Below are 14,960 nucleotides of genomic sequence, written 5' to 3' on the forward strand. Positions count from 1 at the left end.
ACCTTACCTTAAAAGACCCAGACATGTTTCATCTTCAATGCTCTTGCTGATGGAAAGAGGTTTGCACTCAAACTCTCACAATACATTGCCTCATTCATTCTTTCATGTACAAGGATCAGTTGTCCTGTTCCTTTAGCAGAAACAGCCCCAAAGTATGATGCTGCGCCCCCATGCTTCACTTGTAGGTATAGTATCGTTTGGATGCAACTCACCATGCACTCTCCTCCAAACACGACAAGTTGTGTTTGTACCAAACTGTTTGACTTTGGTTCCATCTGACCATATGACATTCTCCCAATACTCTTCTGGAACATCCAAATGCTCTCTAGCAAACTTCAGACGGGCCAAGATAAGTACTGGCTTAAGCAGAGGAACACGTCTGGCACTTCAGGATGTGAGACCCTGGCAGCACAGTGTGTTACTGACAGTAGCCTTTGTTGTGCCAGTGACAGCTTTCTGCAAGTCATTTACTAGATTCCTCCGTGAGGTTCTGGGATTTTTGCTCGCCGTTCATGTGATCATTTTGCCCCCACAGGGTGAGATCTTGTGTGGAGCCCCTAACTGAGGGAGATCAGTGGTCTTGTATGTCTTCCATTTTTTTTAATTATTGCTTCCACAGTTCTTTTCACACCAAGCTGCTTGCCTATTGCAGATTCAGTCTTCCCAGCCTGCTGCAGGTCTACAATTTTATTTCTGGTGTTCTTGCACAGCTCTCTGGTCTTCACCATAGTGGAGTTTGGAGTGTGACTGTTTGAGGTTGTGGACATGCGTCTTTTATACTGATAAGTTCAAACAGGTGCCATTAATACAGGTAATGAGTGGAGGACAGAGGAGCCTCTTAAAGGAGAAGTTACAGGTATGTGAGAACGAGAAATCCTGCTTGTTATTGACCAAATACTTATATTCTACCGTAATTTGCAGTTCTTAAAATAAAAGTGATTTCCTAGATATGTTTTCTCATTTTGTCTCTCATAGTCGAGGTCTACCTTTGATGTCAAATACAGGCCTCTCATTTTTTTTAAGTGGGAGAACTTTTCCCCCCACTGTAATTAGTGACCTCACTAATTGAACTTGGCAATTTTGAACATTTCAGCTAATGATTCACATAATCACAGATTCACAGAATCAGCAGCATGCATATCATGCTTGTTGGGTCTATTGGTTTTCTATAACTTTACTAACCCTTCTAGAAACTTACTTTCAGTGCAGAAGTTCAAATGTGAACAAAAACTGTGATTTATCTTGCTAGTGATGTGGAACAGAGTCTAAAAACACAGCTGCAAATAAAAACTGGTCATATTTGGTCTCAACTTTATTTATATACTAATTACTAAAATATCTCTGGGGGAAAAAAAACTACAAACAAAACATCTTCATTTATGCCAATGGAAAATAATTTCAAAACACCTGAAATGGTCTTATTCCTGTGCAAGTGATGAATACAAGCCAAATCAGAAAACATAAATATACCAAGACCTTTTTATACAGAATATAAATTTAACCCATGAATGTTACTTAGATATTGTGAGAACAAAAATTTTAGAACAATAATTACTTTCCATCCTGTTACTGTACTGCAAATAACAGAACTACAAAACAACGTCTATAAAGTTGAGAGGCTATTTGCTTGTCAATACCATTTCTGAAGACATTTTGAAACTTAAAAATCTCTTTCTACACCAGAATTAATCTTAGATTTCCCATTATGAAAATTTACCAATTGCAGTTTTGTTTATATAAAACTATGCAATTTTTTAAAAATAATTTTACTGTCACAAAAACAATAAAATGTTTATAAAGGCTGAAAGGACCAGTAAATTTTTTTCACATCAACAGTAAAAAGAAATTGCAACCTTTTCCAATCATCATCCTTCACATAACAGAACATAAGGAAAAAGCCCTTTTGGTTGTTTTCTTCTTGAACAGAATGAAGCTGAGCAATTTTGCAAAGTTGTATCTCATCCACAATGGCCTAAAAGTGTTATTTGGACGCAAAGTAGCCAAATCTGACTAAAATGCACAGTGTGTGCAGCAGCAACAACTCACTAATTTTACAGCACAGTGGTAGTTAAAATTTCAGTTTGCTTTGCAATCACAGAATCTGTACAACTCTGGCTATCGAAGTATTCAAGCTTGGCCAACACTGGAGAGTAATCTCGACCACCTGAGTCAGTCTACAACAGAAAAAAAAAAAAATTATGTTACGACTGAATCAAAGTTCAAATCAGATGTGGGAATGAAAGAGACAAAGAAATATTCTTACAGTAAAATGCAACAAATGAGTGCCAGTGGGATTTGAATCAGTCACTGTCATATTCTTCTATGATGACTTCCTCTTCCTCCAAGAGCGCTCGGTTTGTAATAAGATGGGACTGACAGACTTGCGGATCTTTCTCAATCCTGCAGTGCAATTCCTCTTCTTCCTCGATCTCCTGGCCCATCTCTTTGTCTCTTAGATTCTCCAGTTTTAATCTGAACACATGTCACAAAGACAAAGATGTCGTAAATTTTAATTTGAAACTTTCAGGTTCAGTTTTCTTCATTGGTAACCGTGGATACATTTTAGCTGTGATACAATAAAACAAAGACACAGGATGCCAAACTTCTCGCAGCTGTTCACTGCTTGCCCACAAAAATCCTGCAGGAGTGTTTTATGAAACCCCCCCCAAAAACAACAAAAAACAACATTGTTAGGAATTAGTCCCTCCAGGAAGTGGAGATGATGCAATAGCAACTGTAATGGATAGTGAGCTATTTAAAATAAATTGTCTAAATTATTTAAATTTGTAAACTAAAGTAAATTATTCAAAGTGAATTTTCTAAATTAAGAATGTTGCAGATTGTTTATAGATGTTTGTTTTGATTAGCATTGTTGGTGGTTTATATTTTTGTTTTCTTTTAATGGTATTTGTACTTTATAATGTTTTGGGTTTTTTGTATGTACCTCATGGGCTGCCGTAGGTAATGAAGGCAGGCCCTGTAACAGCTGGTAGAATAATTGTGCCCATGAATGACTTGAACTGTCAAGATGTGTTTGGCACAAAGAAATCAACACTTAGTGTTCCCCAGTGAAAGCAGCGAGGTACGTTTTGTTTTGTTTGTATTTTAAGTTTATGTTTTGCATTCTGATGTTTGTATATATTTTAGTTTTCACTGTAACTGAGGTTATTGTGGTGACTGTGATGATCATGGTTGATATTCATCAACGAAAATAAAATGCTGAAATTCACCTGTTGAGATTGGCTGAGTAATTCAAGTGCTGGGGAGTTGCTACAGCAACTATAAACTCAAATTTATCATCACTGGTACTGCTCAGAAGGTTTTCATAGGCTGTGGTACTTGTTCTAGTTCCAGGCTCATGTTTAACATATATCCCATGATGCTACACAGTTGATCTGTGCAGCACCTCAGGAGCCTGACGCTGATGCCATGCAGGCTTCCAGCCTTCCGCACCTTTATCTTATGCAGCTCATTTCTCACCTGGAAAGTGAAATTGTACTCAGGCTCTTCCATACCCCCACTGATGTTTTGCTGCAACTGATCCTCCTGTGGATTTTTTTTTCCCAATTCCTGATCTTCCTTCTCTGTTCTTTCTGCACAGCTCTCAGCTCATTAAATAGGTTTGATCAAAATTCAGCTGAAAAGAATCGCCCTAACCCCTAACTTTGAATTAGATGAAGACCCTCAAGATGTTGGTCCTCAAACATCTTTACATCTTTGGTGAGGTCTTCAATGGATCCTCTGCAGCTCCCTCACTGGCCTAACATCAGGATAGGTAATGCCATTATCTCCTCCACACCACTGTAACATACAGTTGACTGGATGACTGGAAGCACTGTAGGGATTGTGTTCTTTGATTCCTTCAGTTTTTTTGACACATCAGGAGACAAGTTCGAGATGCAAGCAGTGGACCATCACCTGTCCCAGTGGCTACTGGACTACTTTAGTAGCTGCTGATAGTATGGAAGACCCAGAGCTGTGTCTCTGACAGGGTGATTTGGAGTACAGATCAATGCAGTGGACTGCTCTGGCAACGTTACCATTCACTGTTTACTCTGCAGACTTCTCCATCAACTCCCAAGACTGCCATCTACAAAGTTTCTCTGCCATAGACAGCCTGAGTTCACTGTCTGTACTTAGAGTACAGACAGTGAACTCAGGACTTTGAGGATTGGTCCTGCTGGATCATCTTTTTTATTGTCACTTGTAAGCCTTTATTTATTTATTTTTTACTGTCAATTCTTGGATGAAACTATGGCTGCATGAAATATTTTAATACTGTACTAAGAGTGTAATAGCGGTCTTCCAACCAATCCCAATACCTAGCTTCAAAAATACTACATTAAAATTGAAAAAACATTTGGAGCAACAATGCACAACAAAGTCAAAAAGCTGACAAGCAAGTCCCAGCAGGTGGAGAAGAGAGATGCGACTAAAATACAAGCGGTCTCCCACCACAATAAACAAATAACAACAAAAGCTGGACTTCAGTCCAAATCCAATCAGTGGGGGAGAGTTGAAAAAGTTGGTTGGAAAATATGTAGTAGAGGAAATGCTGCCCTTAAATATGATTGACTCGCCCTGACTGACATTTTCATGTTGAAGCAGTGGGGGTTGTTGTCAATAGCTGCCAAATGTAGCTAATAAATTAACTTGTAATCTAACTTAGTTAAAATAAGATATACCTTTATTCCTTTATTAATCCCACAGAGGGGAAATTTGTATTGTTACAGCAGTACAGAGGACAGAGCAGAACCAATATAAAAATCTATATATACAAAAAATACAAGTGAAAATAGAAATATTGAAACAGTATAGTATGAAATATAAAAAATAAGTACATTCCAGGTGTATATGTTAAGGTAGGCAGATAGGTGATGTTACACAGATTAAAGTAAATAAATAATAAATGAAATAGTAATGTAAGTCATATTGCAAATGGTGACAGATAGGTAAGTTGTTATACATGGTGAATTTGTCATAAGTGATTTAAGTTAGAACCAAGTTAATTTTTCAAGGACCAATCACTAGTCAGAAATTCAAGATACCACAAATTGAAAGCCTTTAGAGAGTTCTGATTTACTATAAAGAGAGAGATCATATTTCTCCTATTTTAGTTTCCCTTTATTAGCTTCCAGTTAAATCCAGAATAGAATTTAAGATTCTCCTTCTCACATGCAAAGTGCTTAATTAAGCTCCATCATTCATCAGAGATCTGATTGGTCCATATGTTCCCAACAGAGCACTTTGCTCTCAGACTGCAGGTTAACTGCTGGTTGGGAGGCAGATTCTTTTATCATCAGGTTCCTCTGCTGTGGAACCAGCTCACAGTTTCACTCTGTGTACTTTTAAGCTCAGATTTAAAACTTTCCTTTCTGATAAAGCATATAGTTAAAAACAATATTTAATCTGCAATATACAATAGTCAAGTACGAGTTGGAATAATAAAGTTAATTAATTATTTCAAAAAGGACTTTTTCACATGGGTTAAAAAGGAGGAGTTTTTTCCCTTTGTAAATTAATCATTTGAAGGTATATCTTGCATGTACTTAGGTTATCTTAAAGCTTTCTGTGTTCAATGCCGTCATCCGATTACCAAGGCCTATAAAATATGTACAAAATTTATAATACATGAGGATTAAAAAGGTTTCGTACCTGCCAGAACATGTCCTTAGTGACATCTGACCAACATCTTGAATAACAGCCATCTGTGCTATCAGGAAAAAAAGTAGGATGTTACTTTAATCACCATTAATTAACTACCAGAAACATCTTTTATGGTTCACAATTTATTTCCCTAATCCTATAATTATTGCGTCCAGATCAATTTATTTCACCCCTGAGTCCCAGCCATGTGATTTAGAGTATTGGTCAGTATTGTAGTATTGGCCGAGTCCCAATGCGATACTTCAAAAAACATTTAGAAAATGAACCCCCTAGATGAGAGCATCGCCTAATTTGCATATTTGATTATGTGAGCCAGGATATTTAGAAATGAATATCAACATTGACAATGCAAAAATAATATAAAATACTTTTTAAATCACTTTTAAAAAGTATTAAACTTTACTAACTTGTGTGAACCTACATTAAATAAATCAGTTTTGTATAATATCAAAATTAACCAAAAGACAGTTATCAGAGGCATGTACAGGGGAGGAGGTGAATCAGTGATGGAGGTTGGGTGAATCAAATTTATTTTTGGTGCGACAGTTTTGGTAAAAAAAAAAAAAAAAAAAGCAAACATAAATAACTATATTTACATTCTATTTACTGCAATCCAGAGCAGGATCAATGGCAACTTTGTGCATGTGTGATTCTATTGCAGTGTGTAATGGAGTGGAGTGAGTCTCCTCTGCTCTACTGCAGGGTGAGAATACTGTCAGTCAGACAACAGGCTGCCCTCCCCGCACCTTGGAGGTGGGAGGGGTTCATGGCAGCTCTCACTGCTCACTGTAACTGAAGTACTATCTATGCTTTTCTGTTTTGTCACCAATGTCTCCAATAATGATGGTTTGAAATGACTAAATACAGCAGCAATGTCACCAAGTTGGCAGCAGTGCTGATGCTGTGTTCTGCTTCACATTACTAAAGTTGGTAGGCTGAGAAACCATGCCTGCAGAGAATTGTATGCCCTGTCGCGGAAACACGCATTGCTCTAAACTCTCACTAAAGTGAAGCCACACTCTTCATTGCTGCTGCACACATTTGATGTGCTGTGTAGACACTGCAGCTGATTCCATTGTAGGGCTTCAGTGGCTTCTTCAGTCGGCTGACTGGGAATCATAACTAGGAATTGAAAATTAAAAAGATTATCGATTCTCAACCTTCAATTCTCAATAAGTATAATGGATAGGTTTTTGACAGAGCTTTGTGTGTTTGAGTGTGAAGGGTAAGGTTTTGTGGGGGAGGGGGATTTTCTTAACCAAAGGGGGCTCAACAGAAAAAGCTTGGGAGTCACTGGTGTTAGGAACTATCTATAAAACCACAGATCTGAAAGATAAATGAGGCACAGCAGTTTAAATGTTAAACGTTTTTTAACATTTAAATAAGACACTTTCATATTTTAGTTAGTAGTTGTTATTTTTGGAAACGTAACTGTTATTACAGTAATTTTATAGTACAGTAAAGACAGTAACAGTGAGGCATCCATTGCGTGCTACCTTGACTCCTTGTAGGGTTACAAAGTTTGGCCAGGAAAGGCAGCAACTGAGTCTGTAGACCGACTGGTGTAAGACAGAAGCTCCTGAACAAAGATTGCGCAGCCACACAGTTGTCCTGGTGCTATAAAAAGAAATATTTATTAGTATTTATAAAGGGAAATCCTGAATCCACATTGATCAATTGTTTTCAGTGACACTGATTCAGAGATTTGTGTATATTTAAACATAATAAAGGATAACCACATCTGTAATTGTATTTTTAGCTTTATTTGACCAGGGTGCTTTTATTCTTTGCTTAACAGGTTTAAAATGATTGGGCTTTGGAGGCACTTGTGAGGCAGCTCCAAAAAACAATTTCAGTAGCAAACTGAAGGCTACTCAAATATTCATGAGACCATTTCCAAAATAATAATAATAATTTAAATCCATCTATTCATCATTTGTAGTCAAGACAGAAATTTTAGTCAGTATTAAATAAAATAATGCTATGGTAGTTGAGTCTGGGAAACAACATATTGCTCGTGGTGGATCTAGAAAAATATGCATGGGGTGGCAAGAGATGGAAAGTCCATCTGGTGCCCGTTGCCATACATTACTGGATTGGACAGCAGCCATAGCCGCTGTGATGATGCGCCACTAGTATGCATTGAGTCATGTCCACAAAGCCATACTGTTTCAATGCATGAAGAGCAGGACTCGATCACAAAAATATTTGTGGCATAATAATTTATTATCAGATTTCTATTAAATATGGCTTAAATTAAAGCTGAGAAAATTGCTAATGTTTCGATTCATACAATATGTATTCTCCTGGATGTAAATCTATAAATAGTTTGTTTTCTGTCAGCTCTGCCAAGATGCAAGAGAGGACGAATTTCTCTTATATTGGTAAAGAATAACTAGCGTGAAAACGCAGGCTAGTAAACAAGGCTCTACTGAGGATAAACAGCTATGGCATCTGTAGGTATCAACAATATACTTTACATTAGCGCTGTTGTAAACGAATGTTTTAGTAATAGAGTAATCTATCGATTATTCTTATGATGAAGTAATCGGGGGAAAAAATGACAAAATAAAATATTGGTAAATCTGGCATAACACCAGGGTTACTATCAGTATCAATATCAGTCCAATTTGTCATATTTGAGCATCCCTAACATTTAGTTTTTTGTAGTTTATAAAATTAACCTGTCACAATAGCTCACTTTCTAAGTTAATCTGAAGAAAAGTTATACAAAGATCTGACATTATATTCAATTTAATAATAAGGAGGCAGTGGGGTGCTGTGGTGGCCAGTGGTGGAGAAAGTACTCAAAAATTGTACTTAAGTACAGTAACGAAGTACTTGTACTGTGGCGCAGGGGAAAAGCACGACCCACGTATTGAGACCTTAGTCCTCGTGATGGAGGTTGCAGGTTAAATTCCCGGCCTGGCAACATTTGCCGTATGTCTTCCCCCCTCTCATTACCCTGTTTCCTGTTGAACTACTTTTAAATAAAAGCCACTAGAGCCAACAAAACCTTTAAAAAAATAATAATAAAGAGTCAGGCTCACAAATACACTTATAAAAAATGTCTGTGCTCCAGCTTTTAGTTTATGTGTTCATCTTCGGTGAGTTTAAGAGATGAACTCTCACTTTGCACCATACCTGTCAAGCTTTTGAGAATACGGGAAATGTCGCTTGGAGTTGGGGGGGTTGGAGTGGTGGGGGGCAGGCGAGTGAACAAACGTAAGATGGGGTTGGGGAGGAGGAAATGGACCACACATCTGCTACTTGACCGACAGATGCACATGCAGTGTGCGGGAGTGAGCTATGCGTGAATGACAGACCAAACCACTCCTCCTGGCTCTGATTGGTTGTTTTGGTTCGGAAGCAGGGTATTTTTATAAATGCTATTAGAGCCACAGGGGGATGTGATTTTTTCACAGTTTATCTCTCATCTTCTATTTACAGGAATTAGTGAGATTTTTAACATATGAAAATGATACATCTTCAAAAAAGTTACACATTGTAGCTTTAATGTCCAATTTGCCACATCTATTTCTTGAATTCACGGTTGCCAGTTAGTGTGGCTACAAGGTGGCAGCTATGATCCCATACCACCCAAGAAGATATGCCCCTACATATTGCATATTTACATGTACCCCTGAAATCCAGATGACAGCATAGCTTTACTAAAGTCATACCTTTTTGTTGACTAGACACCAACTGGGTTTGTGCAGCGGTCTGAAGCCAACAGGAAGTTGACAAGAGTTTGAGTGGATCAACCCTCTGGTTGCCACTGAAGATCCATAGTCCCCTATTGTGTGACGAATCTAAAAAGAAAGACAGTATCTTTAGAACACTGAAAACTAGTCATCAGACAATCCACACAGGACACACAGTCGGTAGAATCGCAGTCGGTAGAACAACAATCAATTTATTCATAATGCTCTATATATCAAATTGAAATCTCAAAGGACACATTCACACAGAGAGCTGTGGAGCTGTCCACTGACCACTACCTGGTAGTGAGTTGGCTCTGGTGGTGGGGGGAGGAAGCCGGTCAGACCTGGCAGGTCCAAACATATTATGAGGGTCTGCTGGGAACGTCTGGCACAGTCTTCCATGAGACAGAGCTTTAACTCCTACTTCCGGGAGAGCTTTGAACATGTTTTGAGGGGATTGAGGACATTGAGTCTGAGTGGACCATGTTCCGCATCTCCATTGTCGAGGCGGCTTATTGGACCTGTTGGTTGTTGGTGCCTCTCAGCAACCTCGGGTGGTTGCTGAGGCAAAAACTCAGGCATGAGAGGAGTTTGGAGAGGCCATGGAGAAAGACTTCCACACATCTTCGAGGCAATTCTGGCCCACCACCCATAGTCTCAGGAGGGGAAAGCAGTACAGCACCTTTTTATAGTGGGGATGGTGTGCTGGTGGCCTTGACTAGGGGACATTGTGGGCCGGTCAACAGAATACTTTGAAGACCTCCTCAATCTCACCAACATCCATTGAGGAAGCCGAGCCTGGGGATTCGGGGTCAGGCTCTCCAATCTCTGGGGATGAGGTCACCAAGGTGGTTAAAAAGCTCCTCAGTGGCAGGGCCCCATGGGTGGATGAGATTTGCCCAGAGTTTCTTAAGGCTCTGGATGATGCGGGTTGTGATGGTTGATGCGATTCTGCAATATTGGGTGGACATCGGGGGGAACTGCACCCCCTATTTGAATAGGGGAGGAATATTGAAGCTTTTATTTTGAAACTTTCAGTAAGCTTCATGTTAAATGACCACACTAATTCAATGTGAAAAAAAGAAATAAGGTGAAGTTTGAATTAAGTTTTGGTGATTTAAATGAGAATTTGGTTGAAAATGTTTAAAATGTATTAATCAGTAAGATATGACAGGTGATCTGGTATTTTGTATTTTTATCTTTTTATTATCTTTTATGTTCTTTGATAATCATTANTCTTTTTATTATCTTTTCTTTATAATTTGATCTTTCTTTGTTTGATAAAACTTATTCTGCTCAGATTATTGTGCAAATTGATCATGCTGTAAACTCAGGCGGATCACGTGAACAGGGCGTGCTTAGCTCTGGTTGACTTGGGTTGGGCTCTGATTGGTCTGCTGGTTCACGCTCTCAGCCCATGATTGGCTCATGGTCAGAGAGCGGCTACCTCTGATTGGATGGCTCGCCTGCAAGGATGGAAATGGCCATTCCCCCTTTGCACGCAGGCATCCCTTTGTTTAAGAGATAAAATACGAAAAAGCCCGCGGTTTGGTCAGAGTCTGCTGTGGATCGCGTCCGAATGCCCAGCTACGTTGATGATGCTGCTTGACTCTAGGCCGAAGGCTCTCCGGCCAAGTTTCACGAGGTAAGCGCTGGTAACTTGAATGAATCGAGCATCACGTGTTTAGTCATAGAGTGTTTTGTACTGTAATCTGTGGGGAAATAAATCGAGCACATTTAATTCTAGCAGAAACAGCGTTTGGTTTCGTTATTGCCGCCGATCTCCTTCGACCCTGATTTAAAATTTCATAAAACAACAGGATGCAACTTATCAGCTCTATCCAGCAAAAACAAAAACAAAAAGATGAAGCTATCTGGGACAGAGTGGCATGGGGCAATGGAGTAGAACGTAAAGACAGGCTGTGAAGTTATCACCTCAGCATAAAGATGATGTTCATATGATGTGCCGAACCATGCACCTAGGATTTTGCAAAGATTCTCAGACAACAGCCTAAGAGTGTTGCAAATGCAATTTAGTGACAACATTCTTCCACAAAGTCCAGGATGTTATTCAAATGTCATAAATTCACATGTCCACTACAGAAAATGTACTGAACACTGCGTGCTGAAACCACAAAGGGTGAGGAAGATGGCTGATTAGATCTAATTCCTCAGAATTCCTTGCACTGGAGACACCACTGCTGGAAACATGACTGCTTAACTCCCCTACCCTTGCAATAAAATTCAGAGCTGATCAGTTAAGAACTGATCGCCACTCCAAAAGACCTGAATCCCAAAGTCTTGTCTTTTGAGTAAGCCTCGAACAGAGACATAGCTTAGAGCATTTCCTTCAAACCTGCTGGCCAGGAAAAATAACTATGACCATGTAAAATTTCAGTTTTTCTTTTTAATAAAATTTGCAACAATTTCTACATTTCTGTTTTTTTCTGCCAAGATGGAATGCTACATCCATGAGAAATAACTTTCTGGATTTTAGCAAATGGCTGCAATGAAACAAAGAGTGAAAGATTTAAAAGGGCCTGAATACTTTCCATACCCACTGTATAAGTTAGGATAGCTTCATTCTACACTTTTTCAATCTATACAACACCATTTTTTTTTTACATCTTATTGAATGCAGTTGGAGTGTTGACTGTGTATATGTCTACCTCTATATATTTAGCTTCATGTTTTTTATATTCTATCAATCTGTCATTAGTTTATACTATCTATTTAAGGACTAACCATCCAATTTCCTGCGAGAAGATCTGCATCAGACAGGTACTCGCTAGCTCTGTCCACATCTTCTATGTCAGAGAAGAAGTCCAGATAATTCTGATGGAGGCATAAGCTGAAAAATTCTCCAGAAGTTTCTGAACGCTCAACCACCAACTGAATACAAAGATAAACAAAAAAAATATCTAAATGAACAGAAGAACACCCAGATTATTGTCAAATTAAATAAAGTGGGGGAAAAAAAAAAAAAAAAACTTACTTCGGGCTGCACGAGCAATACTTCTCTATTATGTTGCAAAAGGTGAAATGGCAAAACAAGTCCAGAGGCACCTTTACTTTCATTTGGACAGTCACCATTTCCACCTGTTGGTCACATCATTGACACATCATTTGACTTAAACAGACTGTACCATAATCGTTATACTCTTACAATTCAGATTCATCTGTAGACCACTCTACAATGTTATTCACATAAATTCAAAAATACTTTATTAATCCCAAAGGGATATTAAATGTTGTTGTAATTCATATTATTAAACATTTAAAGAGTTATTGTAGATACTGATGCTGTGAACAGGGAGAATATCTTGTATTACAGTGAAACTGAAGAAGCCTCTGACTGAAAACACATATAACTTGATAAAAGGTCACATAAAGGTCATCGTAGGTCTTCCTGCTTATGACATAGCATTTGGGTATTAAATCTACCAAATTGATCATTTTGCATAACATAAAATCAATAAAATGAAAAAAAAACCCTCTAAATTGTATCTTTTTGTCTACAGCTGGAGGAATTTTATTGATAATAAACCTATCAATGAAAAATTGTATCCAACTGTGTAAATAATTATCAGTGAAAGTAGAGTTGTACAAATAAGAATGATCTTATTCTTATTTTTTATTCTGTACATAGTTCACACACTCTATACCCTGCACCACCACTGTGTTCCAAACCAGTGATAGTTTAATACCAAAGCTGCCCAATCAGTACACAATAATTCTGGTGCCAAATGTTCAAGCCATTTTATAGCTGGTACTCACGTTTGCAGTGCAGAATCTTTCCCAGTGCCCTAAACAAGAAGAAAGAAACATCTTTCCCACCAATAGGCTGATGCTCTTCGTGCTCCTTAGCTGACTTTGCTTGTTTCCCCTTCTTTTTTGATAGAGCAGCAGCTCTTTCCAATGATATTGTAGGTGGTTTCTTCAATGTACACAATCCTTTTTCTGACAAATTTTCAAAAACATTAGAAAGATAACATAAGTTGACCTGTCCTGAAAAGCACAAATATTCATTTGCAATATAATTGATTTTAAATTTGTACAACTGCATTTTTGACCCCTTAAGTGTCATGGAGTGGAATGTGGCATAACTTTACCCAGTAGACAGCAAAACTGTAGGCTATTAATAGCACTTCGGATATCTCCAGAAGATCCTGAACAAAGCATTTCCAGTTCTGCCTTGTCAGGAACATACAAACTCTTATGATTCTGCTGAAAATGAAAATATTAAATTAGGCAGATAATACAAGAAAAAAACTTACTTTTGCACACTTTATCTCACCTTTTCTGCCTCCATGTATACAATGTTTTTCAGAACCTTCATCATTGTTGTTGCAGGAACAGGATTAAAACTGAAGTGAATGATATAATATAATGTTACTGCGAATCTAGTATGATAGTAATCAAATATTCTAAATTTAAATTAAACTTCCACAAATGTACTTTGTTTCTACTAGCCGGAGTAAAAGAACAAAAGTACAATATCACCACCATTTAAACTGATGTAGCACATCACCTATATTTTTTTTTGCAATATTGGTTAAATAATTCACTAATTATAAAATAATATTAAAAGTAGGCATTTATTCCATTTAAATGTTTAGTTTATTAATGAAACATTCATCTATCCATCCAATTACAAAAATGAACATTTTTTGGGGGGCCAGCTCGAGTCACTGAACCCTGTTTTGTTGTGGACGTTGACTTACATGCTGGATCCAGATAACTGACTGAAGCAAACACTCCATTCAAATGACTACATGATTTAAGTCAATATGTGAGAAATATTCACATAAAATCTGATTTTATAGAACATTCAGTTTCTCCTTTAAAAGCATCAAACCCCTAAAATATCAATCCAATTGAAAAACCGTTCATTAGTCCCAAAAGGAAAATGTTGTAACTCATACTATCCCAGGTTCTTCAGAGTTGTTGTATGTGCTGGTAACTGTGAGCAGGAAGGACTACAAGTATGTCTGCATTACAACAAATCTGAAGAAGCCTTTGACTGAGGACACTCTGTTGTAAAGCAGTCTGATGAAGAGGACGCTCAGGATTTTTCATACTTTTCTTGGTTTTTTTGAACAATCATCGATTTGCACCATCATCCCCAGTGGTTCTACAGTGGGTCTCAGAACAGAATCAGCTTTCTTTATCCTGTTTGTTAGTAGAAAACCAGTCTGTCTCACACTCTGCTCTTTGCAGGGCAGAGTTTGAGATGAAGAAAAAAAAAACTTGACACTTAAGCACATATAAACACATATAGACAAAACAAGGACGTGTGATGTGAATATGGGTCTCATGTGAGTTATGCGTGTGTCAGACCAAGAGCCCTAAGTGAAGCATGCGATTGTTCGTGATTGTGAGTATGATCCCAAAGTTCACCAGCTGCTTTTATCAGTTCAGGGCCACAGATGTCCTCAGGGAGGGGAGGGGCAGCAGAACAGAGCCTTATTTAGACATAACAGGGGAGGATAGCTGGCCAGCCAAGGCCAGCCCGGGCAGCCAGATTCCGATAGCAATAATTTGTTTAGGTCAGGCTGACATCAGTTTACTGCCTTCCTTGAAAGTCTC

At 38.2% G+C, this 14,960-nt stretch overlaps 1 protein-coding gene across 1 annotated transcript in view; it reads right to left on the reverse strand.

Annotated features, from left to right (window-relative positions):
- Positions 1–1,357: 1,357 nt before the first annotated feature.
- rad17 (RAD17 checkpoint clamp loader component) overlaps positions 1,358–14,960 on the reverse strand; it is a 62,417-nt gene continuing 48,814 nt past the window's right edge. The window contains exons 7-16 of the mRNA XM_015019450.1: positions 13,669–13,810; positions 13,484–13,598; positions 13,149–13,331; positions 12,367–12,470; positions 12,117–12,263; positions 9,669–9,791; positions 9,351–9,479; positions 7,164–7,284; positions 5,656–5,713; positions 1,358–2,472 (exon numbers count right to left, since the gene is read on the reverse strand). Of these exons, the coding sequence (XP_014874936.1) occupies positions 2,301–2,472; positions 5,656–5,713; positions 7,164–7,284; positions 9,351–9,479; positions 9,669–9,791; positions 12,117–12,263; positions 12,367–12,470; positions 13,149–13,331; positions 13,484–13,598; positions 13,669–13,810 (1,294 nt within the window). The 3' untranslated portion in view covers positions 1,358–2,300. The remainder of the gene's footprint in view (positions 2,473–5,655; positions 5,714–7,163; positions 7,285–9,350; positions 9,480–9,668; positions 9,792–12,116; positions 12,264–12,366; positions 12,471–13,148; positions 13,332–13,483; positions 13,599–13,668; positions 13,811–14,960) is intronic.

Source organism: Poecilia latipinna, unplaced genomic scaffold (genome assembly GCF_001443285.1).
Source record: "Poecilia latipinna isolate Pla-1442-1.1 unplaced genomic scaffold, P_latipinna-1.0 Scaffold2435, whole genome shotgun sequence".
In the NCBI taxonomy this organism is placed as follows: domain Eukaryota; kingdom Metazoa; phylum Chordata; class Actinopteri; order Cyprinodontiformes; family Poeciliidae; genus Poecilia; species Poecilia latipinna.